At 40.2% G+C, this 24,407-nt stretch overlaps 1 protein-coding gene across 16 annotated transcripts in view; it reads right to left on the bottom strand.

The window, feature by feature from the left end:
* Arhgap21 (Rho GTPase activating protein 21) overlaps positions 1–24,407 on the bottom strand; it is a 125,992-nt gene that overhangs the window by 84,709 nt on the left and 16,876 nt on the right. For 4 of the 16 annotated variants that reach the window (XM_060372341.1, XM_060372342.1, XM_060372350.1 and 1 more), the window contains exon 1: positions 17,160–17,314. The exons of the other annotated variants lie outside the window; for them this stretch is intronic. In XM_060372341.1, coding sequence (XP_060228324.1) covers positions 17,160–17,243 — 84 coding nt within the window. In that variant the 5' untranslated portion in view covers positions 17,244–17,314. Of the gene's footprint in view, positions 1–17,159; positions 17,315–24,407 lie in introns of those variants that run through there. 16 annotated transcript variants of the gene reach the window in all.

Raw genomic sequence — 24,407 nt, 5'->3', positions numbered from 1 at the left:
CAGGGCCTTCCCATTGGTCTGGAACTCACCAGGCAAGGCTGGCTAGCCAGAGAGCCCCCAGGGGATCCACCTGCCTCAGCCTCCCCAGAGCTTGACATGTGCTCAGGGGATATCTCCATTCTTTACAAACATTGAGCTCTCTCCAGCCCTAACGACATTTTGTCAATCGACGTTGAAAACAAGGAAACATGCTTTGATTCTAAGCATTTTGCTGTACCTACACATATTTTTCTAAACAGTGATTCTAGCTCAAAGTACAGTTAGTAAGACAAAAGAAATGAACTCACAGCTTGGGATTGGAAGACCCAGGTAACTTCTGTTTGTAATGCTGCAAATGAAACCCTTGAGAGTCAGCATTTTCACACACAGCTCAACCTTAAGTTGATCAGTTAGGTGGACTGAATAAGTGTATGAATAAGTGTCAGCTGTGCCCTTAAACAGATTGTGGGCTTGTAGCACCTCTCACAGAGCTCACTTCAGAAACTGTCTTGCTGTGGTCCCATGATTTGGGCTTGCTAATACTGTCACTCTTAGACTGTGTCTACCAGGCTTCTACTTTCCACAGTACTTATCACCTAAGCAGGCCCCCTCACCTTCCCAGTGTCTCCCTGCTCCCTCTGTCTCTGATTTTAGATCCCAACTTCTCAAAGATAGATCTCTATATAACAACAAAAGTAACCAAAATTGCAGCAAGCTCACAAGCATTCAGGAATGCTTCACAAGTAGGTTGGGTCTGACTACCGGTAGATGTGTAAAGTTATCTCATTACTAATAATATCATCTTGACAATGACAAGAGGATGTCACATCATAGATACTTCTCACATCCAACAGTCTCTCAGACTATTTTCTAGGCATATTCTCTGAATTGTTTTATTGGTAGTAATGACATATTTCAATTCAGCATCTTCCTTGGTCCTCCTTGCGACAAATTATGTATCTTTTTAACAGGGACAGTTTGATTTGGCTTTCCAAAAGAGAAAGTTGGACTGGCCAGATGGCTCAGCAGGCAAAATGTTGGCCACACAAGCCCTGTGACCTTAATTCCAGCCCAGGACCCAGGAAAATGTAGACAGAAAGAACCAACTGAATAACACTGTCTTCTTGTGTCTCCTTTCATTTACAAACATATAATGAAAAATATATAAATTTAAAAAATAAAATAAAGGTAAAAGATAGTTTTCAAAATTGTGCCCAGAATAAATACTTTCACCCGTCCTCTGTCATTTGTATAACTATTCTTGTAATTAAAAAGAACTACTCTCTCTTCTTTTGAAATACAAATGCATCTACAACACTTTTATATATTGTGGCATTACTTTTTGCTATGTAAATATTCACTGAAGTAAGAATGCAAGATTTGGGGGCTTACCACAAAGAAAGGGGTCTCGTGGGTGGCTAGCCAGCCAATGCCTGCACTGTTTATTAATTTCTATCAATATCTACAGCTCCACTGTAAAAAGACTACTTTGTATTTATCCATTCAGTAACTGTTAATGGGAGTGTCTGGTTATTTCACTAATAAAAATTTTTGTTCCTTGGAACATCTGTCTGTAGGAAAATACATTATACTATGGACATCACACTATTTTAATGAATTCTTTAAGGTACTTACACATTTTTAACAGCACTACATTTTTTAAATTAACTTGGCTGGTATGGACTGTCTCTCCAGTATAATATTAACATGCAGTGAATCTGAACTATGTGAGCTGGGCTATGAACACCAACGGCTACTACAGTGTGGTCTGCCTTGCCATCTTCCACCCAGACAGGCACAAGGGAAGGATGTCGCTTCTCTGTGGACATGTGTGGAATTTGCTCAGAATTTTATTCAAAGAATTACGCAAACTCTCCTTAGCATTGCACCAGAGGAAATTGAAGTTGCTCACTCTTATTTTAAATAATGGTTTATAGAATATGCTTTTAAAAAAATTAAAAGGTATTTTGAATAATGTCAGCACTTCTTAGGAACTGAAGGAGCTGTGTTCTAAGGAACTAAAGCCCCAAATTCTACTTACAAAAGACAAAGTGTTTCCACTTGAAAATGTTACTGAGATAATAATTCAAATATTAAACACAAGGATGTGGGAGGCAAGACATATTATCCCATTTGAAAAATAATTATTCTCACTGAGATGTATACTTCAGGTATTTTATTTTTTAAAAGAAGTACTAAGCAACTTAGAAGCAAAAATTCCGAACTAAATGTCAGAAACATATTGCTTTCTCTAGCTAGGAAGGGCCCAGTGAGTCTGGTCAGTTTCAGGAACTTCCTGGAGTTACTATGAGTTTAAACCTTCCAGTTTAGAGAGTTTCCCTATGCAATGGAATGTTTCAATCTGGGAGGAAACTTCTAGATATTTTGGGTCCAGGTCCATGCATATACAGGTATTAGTAATTAGATTCAAGTGGATTATGAGGAGGGAAATAAAAGGAGAGGAAGAGGAGGAGAGGCAAAGGAGGTGGAGAAGAGGTGACAACAAGAATGTGGGAGTATTGGGGTTGGACATGACTAACGTATGTTGTATACACGTACAAAACCGTCAAAGAATAAATTCTTTGCAATTCTAAAAAGTAGGAATAGGTTTATAATACATAATGACTTATTTTGTTGCTCAAGAAACACCAACTAGAGTGACCAAATCTAATGGATGTTTAAAACAGAAAAAAAATCAGGATGTAAAATGAATAAATTATAAAAAATTAATAATAAAATTTTAAAAACAACAACAAAAAACTAATCTGGTAACAAAATTGGCATTCAGTGACTTCTTCCTCAACAAATCATGTTGTGGTACTATTATCAACAAGCACTAACTTTTCTGCTCAATTTCTTTTTTTTTTTTCTACCTTTTGCCAAACACACAACTTCCTAAAGGCAGGGAGACGTCTAAAGATAAAAAGAAAAAATTTGTACTTTAGCAAGAGGCAACCACATTTAGCACATGCCAGCACTGGACACCACACCACAGCACTAGATCAGTGCAGACATCTCCAACTTACTACAATTTCTGTCAGCACAAATACCCTTAACTTTCAAAGCCTCTCCAACTGCATTGAGCATTTATAATCCTTCACCTTCAAGTATGCTACCAAAATCAGGCACCATAACTTTACTTTCCATTCTTTATTTGCTTCTAACTTTCCTAAGTACTTCCTAACCACAAGATACAGTAACAGAATGATAGCATTGTTGTATAACATCAGTTTCCTCCCATATTGAAACATTCGTCCTATAGGGAAGCACTTTAAACAGTAAGGTTTGGATGCAAAAATAACTCCAGTAAGTTCCTGAAACTGACCCGATTCACCGGGCCCTTCCTTGCTAGAGTAAGCAAATAAAAGGTAAGTGTCCTCTCAGACAGAAGTTGAGCTGCAATGCAGTCTCTAAGAGTGAGGAAAGCTGCAAAAATGACTCTGAGAGGAGCCCAGCTGCCTGGAAGAAGCAGGAACCAACCCAGCTGCCTGGAAGAGGTTTAGACCAAATGAGTCACTGGGAAGAGACCTGTTGAGCTTCCTGCAGTCTGTGCAGTGTGCTCCAGGTCCCCAGCTTTTCTGAGCTGTCACCATGCTGGGATGGGCCTTGGTGAAGTGGCTACCTGAGTCATTTCTGCTCCTGTTTAAGTAATTCCAATAAAACTCACTAATTCACCAAGTTAGACTTCAGTGGTACCCTGCCTTGGGTCTATCATGGGCTCCTATCTGGGGTAAGTGTGTATTGCTTCTCCCCAGAAAAAGTTTTGTCACACAGCTGTAGTCCAACCAACAACCTGCTCCTGTCTAACTACAACCCTGTGATACACTATCCTCTCTCCATTATGAAATTAGCCTCTTTCTTTTTAATTAAATTTTTATTTTTTTATATTAGTTACAGTTTATTTACTTTGTTACCAGCTGTAGACCCCTCCCTCGTTCCCTCCCAATCCCACCCTCCTTCCCTCATCTCCTCCCATTTCCCTAATTAGCCTCTTTCTAAAATATCTTTTGATAAAAATACCATGAGTGTCTGAAGTATTGTTCTAATAAGGTTTTCTGAAGTTAGCTCAGTATCTAAAATTCTGCCAATCCTCTCACAAACAATGCTCTTCAAAAGCAAAGCTGTCCCTCTCTCCTTCCCCATCTCTCCTTAATCCTAATATAATAAGAAATTTAAGTTGTAAACTAGAGAAATGTTCAGGTGCCGGTGTGTAACTCAGTGGTAGAACACTTTTCAAGCATGGGTCAAGCCATGCTATCTCCATAATAATAAACAAACAAACCAATGTCCGACAGCAACAAAAAATGATTATGACCAAGCTACAAAAGTCACGAGTTTAAAATGTTTTCGGGGTATGGGAAGATGCCCAATGTATAATGCTAAAAAAAAAAAAAAAAAAATGAGATATAAAAGTTCACAATATGATCAAAATTATTTTAATCTCTCTCTCACACATACATATGCACACACGCATACAGGTCTTTACTATTTCACTGAACAATCTCAGGATTTTCCATATAATAAACATGAGCATAGCCCTGGCACCTTTCACCGCAGGCTGGAATGGCATGCACTGTATTCCTAAGTTGCATCAGTTTGGAAATGTCTTTTTCTGTTACCTGAGTCACTGATTCTTTCCTTACCACAAATTTTCAATGGGAGAGTCCCAGAATGCCACCTCCCCTGGCTCTTGTCTGCAGGGTGCTGTACTGCCAGCTCCCTGGAGTTGCGTGTTCATGCAGCTATCCTTTAAGGCAAGAAGCCACTCCCTGGAAGTCCCTGTCTTATTACAGTGCCCCAAACGAGATCTTAACAGGAACTCAAAAGACTGAACTAAGTTTATGTGGACCAATTCAAGTTTATATAAAACAAGGATGATATAAAAGAAAACTACTACTTTAAAAATTCTGTTCAGGAACTGCTCCATTTACATGTTTTGTATTTTTTCTCATAATAAATGATATGTGCATATAGCATTGAAAATAAGAATATTACTTGAAAAAGACGAATGGACTCGACAAACACCTCAACCACTGAAGACACTGTCAGCCAGTCTGAATCTAGGCCCCCAGACCCATCTGAGAGAAGGAGAGAGAACAGACTTCTAAAAGTTATCTTCTGACCTATACATGTGTGCTCAAATGCATATACATAAACATGAAGAAACTGTGACAAAAAGACAGCCAAAACCAGACATTGAAGAATGCAGATACATGTATTTTGTTAAAGAAGTAATAGTAGTAGATACCACAAAGGAGATTTTTCAAATTATTTTTATTTTATGATGTGAATAAAATGCCTGTTTCTTCTCAAGCTGAGAAGGTTTGTATTTTCAGAATAAAAACAGTTAACCTCCTTACTCTTTAGGCAGACATGCATCATCAAATTAGAAGTCATGCTTAATTTTCATTTCATCCCATCCACCAAAGAAATGATGCAGTCCCCTCTGAGACATGCACAGAAAGACACACATATAAGCTAGGAAGACATGGGAGATACAGCCATCATAAAACTTAATGGTTTTATTTGAAGCACCTCAACTCTCCAGAACAAAGACTTGTCTTTGTAAATGTTCACTAAGCTTTCCAAATGCAAAGTAACCCCAAATACAGAACTAAGTTTCCAGTCTCCTGACCTGGAACTCTCCCAGGAAACCACACTATTAGCGGAGTATGAAGATACCGCTAGTGGATAACATACCATTTTTCTTACAACTATTAGACACATAATAAGTGTTCTTTAAAGATAAAAATAAGCAAAGGGAGAAATAAGTGACCTTATCTGCCATTCCCTCTTGTCCTATTTTGTTTGCTGTTGCTATGACAAACACTATGAACAAGAGTCAGGTCAATCCAGCCCTGGGAAGTCAGGGCAGAAGGCAGGAACTGAAGCAGAAGCCATGGAGGGGTGCTACTTACAGGCTTCTCTCCAGGGACATGCTCATCTTGCTTTCTTATGCAGCCCAGAACCTCCTGCCCTGGCACCACCCACAGTGGACTGGCCCTCCTATATCACAATCATTAATCAAGGAAAACCTTGAAGACACACCCACAGGCCAGTGTGATAAGATGCAATTCCTCAACTGAGGTTCCTCTTCTCAGGTGACTCTAGTTTGTCAAGCTGATGAAAAACAACCTCTTTAGAGAAAACTATGTCAGAATTCTGTTACATATGTATACTCTCACTTTTCATATGAAAATATAGACTTTAGAAATTTTTCTACCTTACTTTTTATTTATATGTCTCTTTACATATAAACCTGTCTATATTATTTTTAAAACTCTAGCACTTCATCACATGAATAAAACATACTTTGTTCATTTAAACTTTTTAAGATTAGGTCTATACACTGTTTATATTTTGTTGTTGCCACTGTTTTATTCTGGGGGTGGTGAGGAGGAACAGGGTTTCTCTGTTATCTCTGGGCTGTTGTAGAACTCACTCTGTAGACCAGGCTGGCCTCAGCTTCCCAAGTGTTGGAATTAAAGGTGTGTGCCACCATGCTGGGCTACATACACTATCTTTTTTACAGCTTTTTTTTATTTTAATTAGGGGAGTGTGTGTGTGTGTGTGTGTGTTTGGGCACATGTTGGTGCCCGTGCCTGCATAGTCCAAAAGAGGGCATAGGATTCCCTGAAACTGGAGGGCAGGTATTCTTGAGTGTCCTACATGGATGTTGGGTACTGGCTCCTCTTGGAGACCAGCAGGTGTCTCTCAAGCTTGGTTATTTTTGTATTGTCCCTGAGCTTCTCTCACTATTACCACTTTGTGAGCCAGTGTCTGTGAGAATCACATTGGGCAGATACTTGGGTATGGGGTTCTTGATATTATATTAACATTTTATTCGTTTTTTGTTTCAAAGTCTCAACGTGCTAAGCATAAATAAACTAGAGAGCAAAATCCATCCACAGGAGACTACTGTGTTCTGATTAGCACTAGGATTTTCTTCATTTTTTTTCATTAATAGCAAAATTAAGCACTGTTAATATAAATAACAGAGAAGAATACACAGTCTGGGCTTCCTTAAGAGAAGTATGTGGTGTCACTGAAATTGAGAATGCAGTTCTCATTGTCAGGAATGTCTTAACTCCCAGTAGCAGAAAACAAAACAAAACAAAATCCCTGAGGGCTGGAAAGAGCTCCAGATACCCGAGGTTATCACCAAAAACAGCAGCCTTTGGGTTCACAGAGGAGATAGTGACCTGGTCACAGTATATGGAACTGTTTTATAGTCGGATTAGTCACAGCACTGGGATGCTCCCTCGCTCAGGAGAAGCCTTCCAGTGGATGGACCTTGGAGCAGTTAATTAGAAATGCAGGTTCCCTGGGGGGAAGACACACCTTCGAGATGGAACAAAGAGGCTGCAGTTCCATTTCTTTCCTTTTTTCTCTTTTGTGTGTGTATACATTCATGTTCATGTGTAAGAGAGACATGTTGTGTGTGGTATGTACACATGTGTGAGCACATGTATATAGAGAGCTGACATCAGTATCATCAGGTGTCTTACTGGGTTGTTCTGCACCTTTATAAGCTGAGGCAAGAAGCCCCATTTGGACACAGGGAGCACCAATTTGGCTGTCTGCTCCAGTGCACGGGGTTGTTAAGAGATGGGCTGCTCCAAGCTACCTGATTTTTTATGGGTTCTGAGGGCCTAAATTCTGGTCCTCGTGCCTCATCCACTAAGCCAATTCTGCAAGATTTCTACTGTCCCATTTCCACTGTGGGACTACACAATGCCCTCATGCACTTTCAAAGGTACTGTTGTTTGGGAGTAAAGCTCACTAAAACCTTAGCCAAGTAAAAACTCCAAATGCAGGAAGTAATTATTTTACAATTGGGTCATGAAAAAGTTATAATTAAATATTGAGAAAGTATTTTAAACACATTTCAGGACTGTGGCAAAGCTTGATACTTAAGAGAACCTTAATGTAAATCTTTTTAAGAGCAGTGAAGGCTTTCAATAATTCTACAATACAGCTGTCTATCCCTATGCTGTGCTTCTAGAAACATCATTACAGAATAGACTGTTTTAATAGATTACAAAGAAAAATGCTTCCAAACCCCAGAAATGACCCAACAGTCATAAAGACACAAAGACAAAGAGATTGGAAACTCAGAAACCATCTACAAGGGAAAATGTTAAGATATAACTAGGGACCCTATGCATGCTGGCCAAGTGCCCCACCACTGAGCTACAACCTAATCCACTACTTTTAATTAAATTGCATATTATACAAGGAATATCTGCAGGTGTCTTGTTTTGTTTTGTTTTTCTTCTGGTTTCTCTGTGTAGCCCTAGCTGTCCTAGACTAGGTTTGTAAACCACACTAGTCCCAACTCACAGGGATCCACCTGCGTCTCTCTCCCAGAGTTCTGGGATTACATGTGCCCCACAGCGCCCAGCTCAGTATCCTGATGCGTATATCAAACTCATGAGAATACAAATGCAACATACCAAGATTTCTACTACAAATTTAGAAGCTAAAAGAAGCATGCAGCATTTACAGTAAATAGCTACAGATGATTAGCAGTGCTTTGCTGACAGAATAGGTGCTTCTGGGTATACTGAAGGCCATGAGCCATGTCCTGAAATACTAGTCAGTCAGGGCATCTCCAAAAACAAATGCTAGATTTCTGTTGATGCTAATATGCTGTTCCTGCCCAGTTACAGGAGATTCTGGATATGCTACTGCGAAGGAAAAACATACTAGTCTTTAATATAGGTCCTGAGGCACCTGTAAGGTACTTGTGAGGAGAGTTTATATTAGATGTAAAAATGAATCTGTGTTCAGGAGAGTAACCTACAGATTTAGGAATGGTCAGCCTGTGATGTGATACCTAATACAATGGTGTGGACAAACTCACAAAATGGGTGCAGAATATGGACATTTTTTGGTACATTTTTCTGATGCAATTATACAAAATGTTCATTCAAAATTGGGATTAAATAATTAGAAGTTGTTTTCTTCTTGTGAAAGAAGAACAAGAATCTTCTCATAAAGTAGTTTTATTATGATTTATTTATTATTTATACAGTATTCTGCCTGCCTGTGTGCCTGAATGCCAGAAGAGGACATCATGATGGTTATGAGCCACCATGTGGGCGCTGGAAATTCAACTCCAGACCTTTGAGTTTGGAAGAATAGCCAGTACTCTTAACCTCCGAGACATCTCTCCAGCCCCAGTTTTTTGTTGTTTTTGTTTGTTTGCTTGCTGGCTTGCTTTAGACAGGATCTTATGCAATCCAGGGTGGCTGGGACTGGGAATGACCTGGAACTCCTAATCATTCTGCTTTGCCTCTAGAGTGTTGGATTATAGGCCTGGATGCTACCATAGCAGTTTAGGATGGTACTAAAGGTGGAAGCAGAGCCTCTATAGACTGGCATTCTACCAACTAACCTGCATCCCCAGCTAATCCTCTTTTTTCAAAGTTGATTTTCCTGTGTGTGTAGGCCAGAGCAAAAACCTTGTGCAGCTCTTTTGGGGGAAGGTCTTCTACTGATCTAGAATTCACTTAATCAGGAAAGACTAGCTAGCCAATGAGCCTCAGAGGTCTGTCTGTCTGTTCCTGTGTCCACAGCAACTGTGTGCACCACCACAACCATTTTCACATGGGTTCTGGGGAAACAAACTCAGGCTTCATGCTTGTGAAGCAGGTACTTGGCCAAGTGCCCTTGCTCCCCGTCCTCATTGACTGCTAACAATACTAAGTCACACTTTGGATCTAGTCTCTGGAAAACGCTTGATATCCAAAGTTGATACTGTTTGTGTTGAAAATAGTATTTAAATAGTTAATGCTTAGTTCTTATAAACTGCTGAAAAAATTCAAAATCTTATAATATGAAGTGTTAACCTGTTTTGTTTACTCAAAGAGATAGAAAAAATAAAAATTAAGTAACATTATCCCAACTATGAGTTTTTAACACCATATTCAGATAAATTAGATAATTTGTTTTATTTTATTTTTAACTATGGTTTCACTATATAGTCTGGGCTGGCATAGACTTGTCTATTTTCTTGACTCAAATCTCTTGAAAGCTAGAATCACAAGTATGTACTGCCAGTCCTGGCTTTAACAAAATATTTTGACTGGTTACTATGATTTGTTTTGGTAAGATGAACATAAACTCTAGCTCCATCCTATTCAGAAGAGTGAGCACAGCAGACCTGACACAGGCTTGCAAGGTAGCAATGGATTGGCATCACGATGTTTGGATTTTAAGAGTGTTCTCATCAATCCCTAGCCAATGAGAGTGGCTTGCTTTGCCTAAACTGTGCAGTGCAAATTAGTTTATGATATGCACTGGCTTTCTTTCTACAAATCTGAATTTTGAGCTATTCTAGCAGGAGGTGACTGGTTTGCAGTTAAAAAGAAAATCTTACCTCGAATGAGTTTCTCTGGTGTGCTTTTCACACACAGTGTTAACAGTCTTTTGCTGAAGTAATTAAGCACTTCCTGTGTGAGACTTCACCAAGGGAGGACTCTTGGAAGCCTCTGTGTGGTTTCCACTGACCTTTGTCCCAGCTGCCTTTTCCCTTTCTCTCTGCTGATTTGCTTTGTGTCCTTTCACTATAATTATCTGCTAGAGCTGAGTATTACAGATTCAGATCTGTGTGTCTCCTCACAAAACAAGGAAGGGATTTGGGGGATATTTCAGCACATTCCCCAACACTGCAAAGGACTCTAATCAGTCTCCCTACCTTCTGGCATTCCTGTCTATGTACAAACCCCTCCCCTGAGTGTGGGCTGGACCTAGAGATTAGCTCCTGAAGAATGGGTTTCCATAAAATTGCTGGAATAATCACTTCCAAGGTTAGATGCCAAAACACTGCAACCCCCACTTTCTCTGCTTCTTCTCTTTTGCATGTTCTTATGAAATAAGCTGCCATGTTGTAAGACGCACTCTCTCTGGAAAGGATCACATGGCACAAAATACAAAATTGAAGATGTCTTCCACACAGCAACCACCATGGGGTTGGGGAGGGGCTAGAAAGACGGTTCTTGCCAAGGACCTGGGTTGGGTTCCTAGCACCCATAGGACAGCTCACAGCCATCCATAGCTCCAGTTCCACAGAAACTGATACCATCTCCTGGGCTCTGTGGGCACCAGCATGCATATGATTCACATACATACACGCAGACAAAACACACATTAAAAATAAAAATAAGTAAAGTAAAATCACCTCTTTAAAAAAGAAGGAAAAAAGAACTAAGGCTCTCAACTCCACAGCCTCTGAAGAACTAAGGCTGACAAGAGGGGTAGTCCTGGGAGCAGGTCCTTTCCCAGGCAAATCAGGCACGAGACCAGAATGAGGGTGGTGTGGCTGATTCTGACCACTCTCTCAGCAAGAAGCCCTAGAAAAGGTTGCTTCTATGTCTGCCCCAGCAAGACACTGAGATAAGTGTTCTGTCATTGAGTCAGAGAAGTAATCTGCTGCTTAGCAATGGATAAGCACGCAAACATCTCAACTCAGAAAGTGTCTATGAAGCTTCCAGGCAGGAATCAGCAGACAGCAGAGGGCAGTGGCCACACCACTGATAGCACACAGTTTGTAAGACCTGGACAAAGGGAACAGAAACTCAGGCAGGAAAGACTGAGGTCACAGGCAGGGGGCTAAATAACGACCAGAAAGAGATCTGGGCCTCCACAGGGGCCTGCCCCACATTAAGACTGGGGTTGACAAGTCAGGGTTAGTCTGCCTGAAGCAAGAATTCCTTAAAAGGATGGGTTGCCAGTCCCTAGAAAGCACAGAAGACCAGGAACAGAGCCTGTTCCTACCATTAAGAGGAAAAAAAAATGTGTTAAGTCTTGGTATACCACGTACTGCCCACTAATGGAGAATCTACTCTAGACTGGAAGTCATCTGCTCTACCTAATGAAGACAATAAGGAAAGGGTTCTCTTCCCCAAGAACTGTAGGCCCTTGCTAATCCCCACTGGTTTATGAGGAGTGTTAGTTGTGGAGAAGTTGTGGGGGTGATAGAGAGGGAGGCTTACATACACCTTTGGGCAGGACCTAAGAAGCCTGGACAAAGTGAGACTTTGTATTAAACAGAGGCATCAGAACTGCTATGACCGACCATGATAGGAGTTAAAGGCTCAGGAACTGGACACACAGGACTAGGCCAATGTATCATAAAAGAAAAGAAACCAGCTAGAACAAGAGTCCGCAGAGGGCTAAGAGGACACACATTACCAAGGCAACACCAGTCATAACAAGAGTCAGCAGAGGGCTCAGAGGACACTCATTTACCAGGGCAGCACCAGTCTGCTAAGATGCTGAGCACACTCTCTTCTTCTTCAAGATAGCACTAAGAACGACAACACAGCCTTGTGATGGAGCAACAGGAATGACATGATCACAGAAAACAGCAGAGGCCCAGCAGGGGCTTTTAATCTTCGGTTCAAGATGAAATTCAGAAATGAGTGTGCCAATGGGCCTGAGCCAGAATGATATAGAAGGGTAATAAATCATATTGTTCCTAAATGTGACCCAACCTTAGCTGCCACCTGCCTCCAAAGAGTAAGGGAAAAAAATCACAGGAGAGGCAAATCTCACAAAGCTAAAGGAAGCTAAAGTTGTGAAGATGTGGCTCAAGAAATTGGCCAATTGGAGATGGCTGAACAAATTTGTAAAGTAGACTGTGATGGAAGGGAAAATAAAGGGATGTGTACAACAAGATGGACAGAAGAAAGAGCTCTGGCATTGTCTTGTGCCACCTTTTTCCCTCCCTCTTCTGATTACTGACTGAATCCACAGCTTCTCTCATCCTCTGTCAACTGTTCATCAGTTTTTGAACACGTTACCTCTCCAACATTCTGAATGTAGCTTTATGGCTCTTATCTTAAAAGCCTGATGAGTTGTTCAGCCCCATGTTCTTCAACAAAGAAAATACAGTATAAGATGAGCATGAACTACACTTGGACAGAAATATTCTCGGGCCTTTCGCTGATAATGTTAACAGTCAGCATAGCTGCTGCATTTGTTTTTGTTTGTATAACTGCAGGAAAATCAAGGACTTGGTTCTTAAATGCATCCAGTGACACTCATTCTAGGCGAAGAACTTGCCCACCCATTTTCTTAACTCAAGACCATTAGGAAGCAACCTCATCAACTACAATTTAACCATCAACCAGGGTGCAAAACAAAATTAAAGTATCATTTCTCAAACATACAACGGTATGTAAAGCATATCTTATTTGTTAGAATTAGAAGCCCTGGAAATGAGCAAAATAGTTTAGAAGGTGGTACACACCTGTAAGCCCAACACTGTGCTGAGTCTGACTCTCAGGGCATTTTGCTTCACATCGTCTCAGCTGTGGGAACTAGGGCATGTGACTAAACCTCCCATTGCATCAGTTTCCTCATGTGCAAACCAGGAATGTGGCAGTTACAATATCATCATGGGGTTATCAGGAGTACTAAACAAGGTTAAGTATATAAAATACCTGGGATCTATTGTTAATCCCTCTGAAAATACTGTAAAATTCCTTGTGGCCTCTTCCATCATTATGCAAGCTTCCTATGATGGAGTGAATCTTAAGGCTAAGGCAAAACTGTGCCTTTTCCTCCTCTTCCTCTTGCTCTTCCTTCTCCTCCTCCTAGTAATTCTGAGAGCTTTAGTCGTGAGACTTGAGGCCAACAGTTCACACAAGCTACTCAGCTTGGACTTAGCAGTGACGAAGAGACCTCTGCTTTTCCATCCCCATGTCCCCTGATTTCTCCTGCAAGTCCTACATGTGTTCATACTACAACTGTCCTGCCCACTAGTGTTTTTCCCGTGCCACTTGCAGCTGAAGTCACCCACTCATCTCCTTAACAAGGCCATTTGTACTATTGGGCAGCAAACAATGTGCAGCCAGAAGATTCTAGACACGGACCCACAAAGCTATAAACAGAGTACAGCCCATTTACAGCACTGAGCCCATTATGAAACAAAACTTTCAATATCTTTTCCTAGAGGCCCTCTCTAGCTGATTAAAGCAGCAATAATTACATAACTTCTTTGTTATTGTAACATAAAACATGAAAAACTGAGAGGCTTTCTTGGAGAAGGATATTACACACATGCACATACAGATACATGCACACATACCTGAAAACATACAAAGAAGCAACTGAATGTCTAGTTTTCTACCTAGAATATTACAATTATTAAAAATGAAGCCTTGGGGACTAGAGAGATGGATCAGCAGTTAAGAGTTCTTGTTGATCTTGCAGAGGACCTAAATTTGGTTCCCAGCACCTGCACAGGGCAGTTCACAACCATCTTTAACTGCAGCTCCAGGGATATCCCACCTCCCCTGGCCTCCGTGGGCATCTACACTCAACATGTTTACACATACATACACACACACATACACACATAAATAAAAAATAAATATTTTTAAATGAAGCCTTAAAAATTGGGGGGAGGGGTGTTCATATTACATCTCCAGTTTGTAAAAACTATGAACCACTCAAAAGCCCTTAAAAAACACTGACCATATACATATCAAATATTAACAGGAGTGAGAGCTGAATGACTAAAATGTGTAAATCAATTTTAACTTATATTTCCAATTTTTTACAAGTGGTCATTCAGCTTAAAACTTAAATTTTTATTTCTAACATAGGTCTCATATGATACTACCTTCGTGCACACTATATCAAGAGAGGACATGTAACAGTAAGCAAGTGTAAAACGTAACTTATGTGCCAGGCGCTGTACTAAATGCTGAACCAAGCTCCATTCTTTGTACATTAGTAGAGGTGTGCAGACAAATCTAGTAGCATAGAGGCATCACAGAGCCAGCACCACCTCCGCCTTCAATGTATGTGGACACTAAGCTTGGCATTCTACTCCACTATGTTCCTACAGCAGTGAGATACTCACCAACTAACATGACCTAGATCAGAATTCTCAGCGTGCCATACTGACCAGCATTCTGCCCTGTGGTGGCATCTCCCAATTCCTAGTATATCATTCCTTTATCTCCCTCTCTTCTCATCCACCATTTAATTTACTCCCTTTCTTCCTCATTCTCCACACTATAAATGCTTTTACCCAGCAACATTCTTGGGCACAGTTTAGCTTCATTGGTGAAATCAAGGGAACCAAAAACTACCATAAGTCTACTGTAAATCAGAAGTTGCATATTAGAAGCCTAGAGCCACATCTGCTCACCAGATGTGTTTGTTCCAGATCCTACTGTTTTGAAATTTTTGAATAAGTCATCAATGTTTAAAATATAAGACAAGTTCTCATACAAATCTAAAATTTTAGCTTCCTTTAAAATAAAGTGTCTTGAAGGGCTGTAGAGAGGCTCAGAAGCTAAGGGCATCCGTTGCTTTGCAAAGGACCTGGGTTCAGTTCCCAGCATCAATACAGTGGCTCACAACCATCCATGGCTCCAGTTCCAAAGGATCCAACCTCTCTTCTGATCTGGGCCACCATCAGCTATGCATACTATACACATACACACACACAGGCAGAGTCTGTCAACACCAGGACCAGCACAGGTGCTGTCTCCTAGAGCTTACTCTTCTGTTATTGGCAGTCTCTAATACCTACCTGTATGCCTGCCTCTTCACTCTTTTAAGCTCAGGCTGACCCTGACTCCTGATCTTCCGGCCTCTGCAACCAGGTTCTGGAATTACAGATGTGAGCCACCTCACCCAAACAGTGCTCTTTTCTGACTCCTTTCATACTTCAATTGCCTGGCCTCAAAGGTGACTTCCATCTGTGACTTCCACTAAATCCTTTTAAGTAGTGACATCAATATCACAGAAGATGGTGTCCTGTGCCACTTTAACTTATGCTACATTCTGCAAACTCTTAGAGGTGCTACTAGCTGAACGGCCTTCTGTCAGATCAAAACCACAGAGAAAGCAGCAACAGCAAATCTAGCAACACTCAGGCCAAGGCACACACAAAGCACTCAGTACCGGCGGCCTCTTCAACTCATCCCTGGGCGTCTATGGCACAGTTAACCTCCTCTGGGGTGAGCTAGGACCAAGTAGCTTCAGACCTCAAACAAGAGCATTTCCTGGTAAGACTGTGTAAGACTGTGGGGCTTAGTGATAGGTACAACGCATGCAATGCAGAGCTCAAGTTTCAGCTTTGCTAGGCTCCTAATATCATGAATTTTAAATGTTAGATAATTGCAGTATCTGTCTTCTTTTATTCTTAGTAGCCATGTAAAACCCTATTTTTGTGGTAATGTAAATCCATTAGGAAAAGTACTAGAAAGTGCATTGAGGGATCAATCTTAGCCTAGAAGAAATAGTGACTAAACGACCTTCTCTCTATTTTCTCTGATCTATTTATTGGTCTATGCTAAATTATGAAACTTTTTCCTAGACCAGAAAAAAACAGGTCATACAGAAAAGAACTAAAAAGCCAAAGGTCCTGCTCGGAACTAATTTCAAGTCTTCCAACCTAGGAAGTTTGTGTCTGGCCGTGAAAGAACTGAGACATAGCTGGGCGTGGCTGTGTTTTCTATGTTTGAAAAGCCAAGCCATTAGGCTAAGTATGTACAACATGATTTACGACTTACTGAAGCAGTCTCTACCTGATAACAGTCCTGATGGGGTTGCAGAAAGAAAGGCTTGCTTCTTAGAGAGCACTCAAGACACGATAGCTATTCTAAGAAATATGCCCAGTTAGTTTTCTTTACTATAAAACAACAGTCTCCATAAAAGCTTGCTTTATGACATAAAAAGCTCAGAAAGGAACTTCATTCAATAACACTGAAAGAAATCCAGAACCATATACTTTATTATAAATAAAAAGCTTGCTTAAAGGCAGCTCATTTCAAACCCCTCCTACCTTAGTAACACAATCCTAAACTCTTTGGAGAAGCTGAGATATGCCCTCTTTTACAACTGTACTGTTTTCAGATTTATTAGCTTTTAAGTTAAGTAATTCATTCCCACTTCCCCTCCCCCACAACCTAACTACAAACAGCATAGTCTGTGCTACTTCACCTAATTGAAGTCTTTTAGAGTTAATTCAGATGACCAGATTTACCATTTGCCATGTTTAAAAAAAAAAAAAAGAAAGCCTAATTAATAAAAAAAGTAACAAAAGATGATTGTAACAAGAAGGTAATGTTCTCAGGTCAAGCATTTCACTCTGCTCTACAGTTACAGCAGTATCAAATTCAAAAACAAAAACATGCATCCATCAGACAAACCTGGCTGGTCCACGCACAATACAGGTTACAGAGTAAACTCCAATTGTGGTTGCTCAGACAGTCCAGCACCCTAAACTGGGCCATGTCAGCCTATAGCGCAGTATCCATCCTCTGACTCAGCTTTTGTCGGCAAGCGCTCACTCCCTCTGCAGTCCAGAGCTCACTGAGGCTCTTCCCCTCCCTTTCCTGTCTAAGCAGAGTCAGGAGCCTGGCAAGCTGCATCACCCTCCCAAACACAAGGGTATTATTACATCACGAAGGAAAGCCTGCTCACAGCAGTTTTGGTCTGTATTCAGCATCACTTCGGTTTTTTAACGACTATTGTTTTCTTCTTTGGAGGAATTATAAACTGGCATTTACGAAGTCAACAAAAACACATCTTAGGAAACTGGTAAACTAACCATACTATCTACATTCCACCTCAAACCAGTTCCAACACAAGAATCGATGACTTCACTCAGTCCAAAAAACACCCCCCCCCCCAGCTTCTTCACCTGTCAGCAGCACCTCATACTGCTAACACCCTCTATCTGTCCCACCCTGGGTAGCACAACACCATTTTGTGCAGTATTTCTGTAACTCCTTGCCTACCAAGACACCAGGTAGGAGGTGAGAAAGTATGGTCCAAGTTACACTGGCTAAGCTTTCTCAATGGCTTCCTACTAGGAGTTCAACAAGGAGCAAACAGTTTAACCTTTAACTCCAACTCATTCATTTGTAAAATGAGTAAGACTTGCATGAGCCTTTTAGCATGAGCAACTTTAACAAGGTTAAAACAGAATAGCACCAATGATTCTTATTAATATCCCTAAGGCTGGTTCCCCTTCTTATCTATGTTACAATTCTCTCCTTGACCCACTTTCTCCTTTCTTATGCTCTCCCTAGATGATGTCATCCTCCAGGCTCATGACTATGAATTACTTTCAACCCTCTCCAATGCCACCCTTTCTCCCAAGCTCCAATTTGCATGACTGAGCCCTTGCTTGGGCACCTAGATACCTAGCACTATATACCCCAAACAGAGCTCCCAATCTCCCAGCCCCAATAATCTCCTCATCTACATAACGACAGGACAATTCAAGCCCTTGGTTACCAAGACAGAAACCAGCCATCCTGAGTCCCTTCTTGCTCTACCCAGCTACCAAATCTGTCACTTCTAAATACTGCCCCTTTCTTATTCCACTGCCTCTGCCTAAATTAAGACTCCCATCAGCTTTCTCCTAGGCTGGTCTCTCTACCGTCCTGTCACTCCTCTCTGAAATCTTGCTCCACAGAACTAACAAAAGAGTATTTTAAACCAAAGTTAATCATAGGACTACCTAGGCTGCACCACTTCCACCACTGTTTTCTGTCAGGAGAGAGCATCCCTTTCTCGAAGTATGTTCCCACTTGTTCTACAGGACACAGAATGTGAACTAGAATTGGGTTAAAACAATCACCAATTGGTTGAATAAGCTTGCTTCCAAACTACAGAAACTCAGAAATGAGGTAATAAAACTCTACAGTAGAAAAAACCAAAATCAGAGGTAAACCCTAAGCTAGAGAGGACACGAAAGAATGGTAATCACTGAAAATAGGAAGGAAATTTCAAGTACATACAACAGAGTCCTTTAAGAAACCCAGAAAAGGAGAAAAAATATGTACAAGGAGTTAATTCCTTATGCTTTCCTGAAAAAAAATCATTAGAAGTTGAAAGGAAATCCCCCCCCCCAGAATGGCCATCACTAACATGAAACCAGAGCCAATGTGGACTTGAACGAGAACGTCAGCCATGGGCTCTTGGATGTGAGCACTTGGTCCGTGTCTCATTCATCCATCCTATCCCATCCCACCGCCTCCTTCTCCTACGGTGCAGTTTGGGGAAGTTGTGAAACCTGTGAGAGGTGGATTCTTGCATCCCTGAAGGCAGGCTCTGGGAGTTTATGTATGTCCTTGCCCCACTTCCAATTTGCTTTCTACCTGATGTTTTAAGTGAAAGACAAACTCTCTCTGGCATCTGGCATCTGCCACCATCATGGACTCCCTGCCATGAACTGTAAACTGAAATAAACTCATCCTTTCACAAGTAGCCTTTGGTCATGGTGTTTTATTACAGCAATGAAAAGTAACCAAACAGAGCTACCTTTACTAACTGAGGCAGAAAGAGCAGAGAACTTACAAAAACAGAATTAAATGGCCACCTGACTTTTCCACAACAAACCTTCATGCCAAAAAAAAAAATTGACAGCATCAGATTTAAGCTATTTCCAGAAACAACTGCTCAGGCTCAAGCTTTCCATTATAATATCCACAGGCAAACTTGTGAGAACTCCAGGAATTTTGTGTCCTAAGACAGAAACTATCAGAAAACAAACTCTAAACAATCAAAATGACTAAAGCAAGCAGGTGTGGTGACTCACATCTGTAATTAGAAAGAGCAAGACTCCAGACCAACCTGGACTATAGAGTAAATCACATGTCAGTGCTGGCTACAAAGAAGGACCCTGTGTCAAAACAAAACACTAAAGAGGCAAGGACACGGGAAACAGAGATGAGTATTTAACACTGAAGTTATCTGAGAATCAACACTAAATGAGAGTTAAAAAGAAGAAAGTGGAACTATAATTCCTGATTGTTTGACAAAGCAGATATAGTACAACCAAAAGATAGGATGGGTGCTAGACCAAGTACAGGAAAAATTGGTAACTTCTCAATAATTACATTCATTAGGCCCTACTATTTTTAGGTATTGTTTGAGATAAAATTAAATGAGCACCCTGGGGATAAAGAAGAATGGAATGTAATACCAATGAAGTTAAACAAAAACTCCTAACCCTGCCAGGCTTGGTGTTGAATGCCTTTAATCCAAGCACTCAAGAGGCAAAGGATCTCTGTGAGTTCTAGACCAGCCTGGTCTACACAATGATTTCCACGGCAGCCATGGCTCCATAGTGAGACCCTGTTTCAGAAAACAACAATCACACTGTCCAAACTGAATTCAAAAGGAAATAGTATTACTTATATGTCATTATCTTTAAAAAAAATACACGAAATAGACCTATAATTTCATAACAATAATACCAATATTATTACCACTGTCCTGGTTTAGGTAATTCTGTCCAGTTCTAGGACAGGTTTGTAGACACCCAAGTGAAGGATATCAGGGACCTCTCAGTACAATTTTGCAGCTTTTCTGAGTGTGTTGTTTGTGTGAAAAGCCTCAATGTCAACTCATGAGGAATGAACCCTCTAACAGGAGTTAAAGTCTTGAAATATTGTGTCCACTAAAAGACAGCAGGATGTCCTGAAAACATAGTTGATTCCAGATCCTGAGCTGAAACAGCACATAAACTTGAACTAGAAAATCATGCCAGAAAATAAAACCATTGATGATAATTAGGTTTGTGACTATTAGACACAAAAAAATTCATCATTGACCAAAATCAAAGTACAAAACGTTTTGAAAGACAGGATATGCTTACATCTACCTGCTAATGACAAGATCAACTGGCAGGTGATACCCACACATTCACATTATCTCTAAGGTAAACAATACAAGAAAGAAAGAAAAAAGAAAGAAGAAAAACAAAAGAAAAGTCATAAAGTATCATGTGACTACTAGGTAGATTTTCTACAACAGTTTATCTGTATCTCTAATTACATACTGACTATCCTAAATTCTAAACAGCCCTGAAAGTGAAAACTTTTTTTAAGCACATTGGTAGTAAAACCTGACCTGAGCTGACCAGAGGCTCTACATCTGTACTTATTCCAGGAAGTGCAACTACTCACACACCAGGGACAGAGTCTACAGCATCTAACACTTCTAAGAAACTCTGAAACAACTAAGGATCTATGCCTCTCCAAACAATACTAAAAATAAGGTAAATGACAGCAGTGTTCAGAGGGAGAGAAAGCATAAAGCAAAAGGAAGAGAAGCCACCAAAACCACGACTGTCTACTTTGGAACTTGAAAAATCTTTTCTATCTGGGGAAAGCGAGGTCAGAAAAGCCAGGGCAGGCTTGAAGAAAGTGCAGAGCTTACGTACATGACAGGACACAGAAAGGCATAGTACAATAACCATGAGCAGACATGATGGATTTCAGATGCAGCACTTGCTGCAAAGACAAGGTGGGAGCTCTAAGGACCTTTAATCCTACCACAGGAGGTTAAGTTGGGTACAAACTAAGGCAGCCTTTCTTCAGGAAAACATCATTTCCAATTTACCACTCTGAAAAAAATGAGAAGATATAAGACAGCTATAGATCTGTGTGGCCATGGCCAAGTTAATCAAGCTCAGCGAATCCCAGTTTCTACATCTTGAAAACGTATGTAGTCATACATATCTTCCTGGAATGATGTGAGGATTAAATGCTGTGTGAGTGTTGAAATACTCAGTGTTAACGCTCTTTCTTCAGCACTATGAAACTATCTAAAACGTTCTTTTGTCTCTTGTATTTCTAGGAAACAGATACATAAGCAGTCCATAGCTTACTCTGAGACTAAACAAACATTATAGCTAACAAATATCAACAGCATAAATGCCTACAGAACAATAGGAATGCAATATTAAAAGACTGTAAAATACTCAAAACTGAAAACATACTCAATTATATACTGCCTGCTAGAAAGCAGACCAACTACTACTTTTTTCTGATGTATACATTTATAGGGGGAAAAAAAAGCCATAACCTATTTGACCATTTAGCAACCCATATGACTCTTTGCTAAGACTTAATTCTCTACAGGCTGGAAAGACAGCTTATTGGTTAAGAGTGCTTCCTGCTCTTCCAAGGGACTTGAGTTTATATACCCACAGTGGAAGGCCTGTAACTCCAGCTCCAGAGGATCCAATGCCTTCTTCTGGCCTCAACACCTGCACACACGTGGCATACACTCAAAGACACACAGACTTTTAAAGTTTTTAATATAATTAGAATCTGTTCTCATAGTCTGTATCTTTATCTGAAAACAAAACAATCTAATTAGTCTCACTTACTGCTAAGAGTTTAAGTAGCTTGGCAGGCAAACTTCTAAAACTGTACAACTAATCAAATAGAAAGGAATTTATTTTTACAACTGTGCCTGTTCACTTAGAGAAAAGCAAGACAGCCACCAGGAAGTCCCCAGCAGATTACAGGCTATCAACTAGCAGTGAAAAGAGATGGGCAGAAACGAGGTTAAGTAAGTGAAGAGAGTAAGACTGGAATTTATTACAATAATTAAAATGGAGACAGTGATTTAACTCACTAAAAAGGAAAAATTTTCAAAACTACTATCACTAATGTTAGTTTCTCAGTCCTCAAAATACTCTACCTGTGAGAACTAGCAGATAAAGGTTGACTTAAAAAAAAAAAAATCCCACTTGCTTACTGCTGACTAGACCCTAGTTTTTAAAAGTCAGATATTAGATGCAGACTATAGCAGAGATTCCTTGCATGATGCCTTCATGAGTCAAAAACAGGTCTGAGCTGGAATGGAACGCAGCAAAGACTTGTCCAAACACTAAAGCCTGCTCCCTGCATCAGCACTGGAGACCAGACAGTGAAAATCTCATTTGCAAATTAATTTATTCACTACCAAGTATTTAACAGGAGTTCTCTTTCATAAATTTCTTGTTTGAGCTGGACTTTAGTCATTGTCTCATACTTGCTTCTATCATGTTGTCTTCTCTGCCTCCAACTCTGTCACCAGTTCTACTCTTGGAAGAAAACAGGAATTCAAACAGATACTTGTGTACTTACGTTCACAATGGCATTATTCACAGCCTGAGAAACCATAAACAAGTGAAGGCATAAAAACTATGGTATGTTCCTACGACAGGATGCTGCTCACCATAGAAGGAAATGGAGTTCTAATGCATCACACAGCGTGGGTGAAGCACGCAAGGACTGTGCTAGGTGAGTAAGCCAGATAGAAATAGACAAATGCTGTACGGCTGCACAATTGTACTTAGGACAGGCAAACTGGTAATTCTGAAATAAAACAGAGGCATTCAGGTCCTAGGAAAAACAACATACTGCCTAGTATGCAGAGTTTCAGCTTGGTGTGATTAAAATAAAAGTCCAGGAAATAGACAGTGATGATTATACAAAATTATGAATATACTTAATGTACCAAGTTGTACACCAAGTTAAAGTGTGATCTGTCATTTAAGCTGAACACCACTATGTCCACTTAGTTCTGCCTGCGTATGTGTGGGACAGGACAATCTGTGGTAGCATAAGTAGCCTCTCAGAGGCTGCAACCCTGAAGAAACTTACTTTTCTTTTCCCAACAGCTATCAATTGCCAAAAGCTCCCCAGACAGGGGTGGGACTTCATGAGGCTCTCCCCCAGCCACACTGCACCTTAAGTCTAGAGGGAAAAGGAGTTAGAGGTAGGGAGGGATCAGATGAATTGGAGAAGAGGGAATGAAGGATGCACTTGATCAAAACACATTATATACATATATGAATATTAAGTAATTTAACAATAAAAATTATATCTTAAATCTTAAGCCCTTGAAGCACTAAAAAAAAAAAAAAAAAAAACAAACAAACCACTAAAAGCTTAAGCTCTTGGACCACTAATTACTGGCCATAACCAAAGAAAACATTATAAATGAGACTTTTTCCTAACTAATACTATCTGTGCACTTCAGAATAGCTAACAGATTGATTTTCATTTTTTACAATCTATATTCAGAGTTTATTTTATTATTTCCACCTCCAAAACAATCAAAGGTCATACAAAATTAAGCTTCCGGGCAGTGGAACTCCAGTCTTGTTAATCTAAAATACACATATATCAGTTTTTTACAACTGAACCACCTATGGCATATGTAATTTTCAATTGTACAATTTCACTGTTTTTTTTTAAATATGACTAAAATTAAGGAGATAAAAGAAATTCTAAATTTTTTTCTAGAGAAAGTCTAGGGTAAGTTTGCGCAAACTACTAAGATATAAGCTGACTAGGAGATACAAATTAAAAGTAAGTTCAATTTCCTGAGAGCTACAGGAACTCCAGCAGATGAACTAGAATCTCTGCGAATGCTTCTCTGTGAGTGCATGGGAGGGAAGGGCTAGTGCCCCTGTGTGTACCCATGTAGAGGGTAACCTCAAATGGACAGGGATCAAGGAAAACACTTTAGATATTGAGGCAGGGACTTTCCCTTGATCCCAGAGCTTCCTGATGGAGCTGGTTTAGTTTGCTCCCCGAATCACAAGTCTCTGCTGCCTCCTGAGAACTGTGAATACAGGTGCAGGCCATCATGTCCATCTAGCA

Source organism: Meriones unguiculatus, chromosome 19 (genome assembly GCF_030254825.1).
Source record: "Meriones unguiculatus strain TT.TT164.6M chromosome 19, Bangor_MerUng_6.1, whole genome shotgun sequence".
NCBI lineage: Eukaryota > Metazoa > Chordata > Mammalia > Rodentia > Muridae > Meriones > Meriones unguiculatus.
The sequence above is the reverse complement of the archived record's forward strand: the minus strand, read 5'-3'. Positions and strand labels throughout refer to the sequence as shown.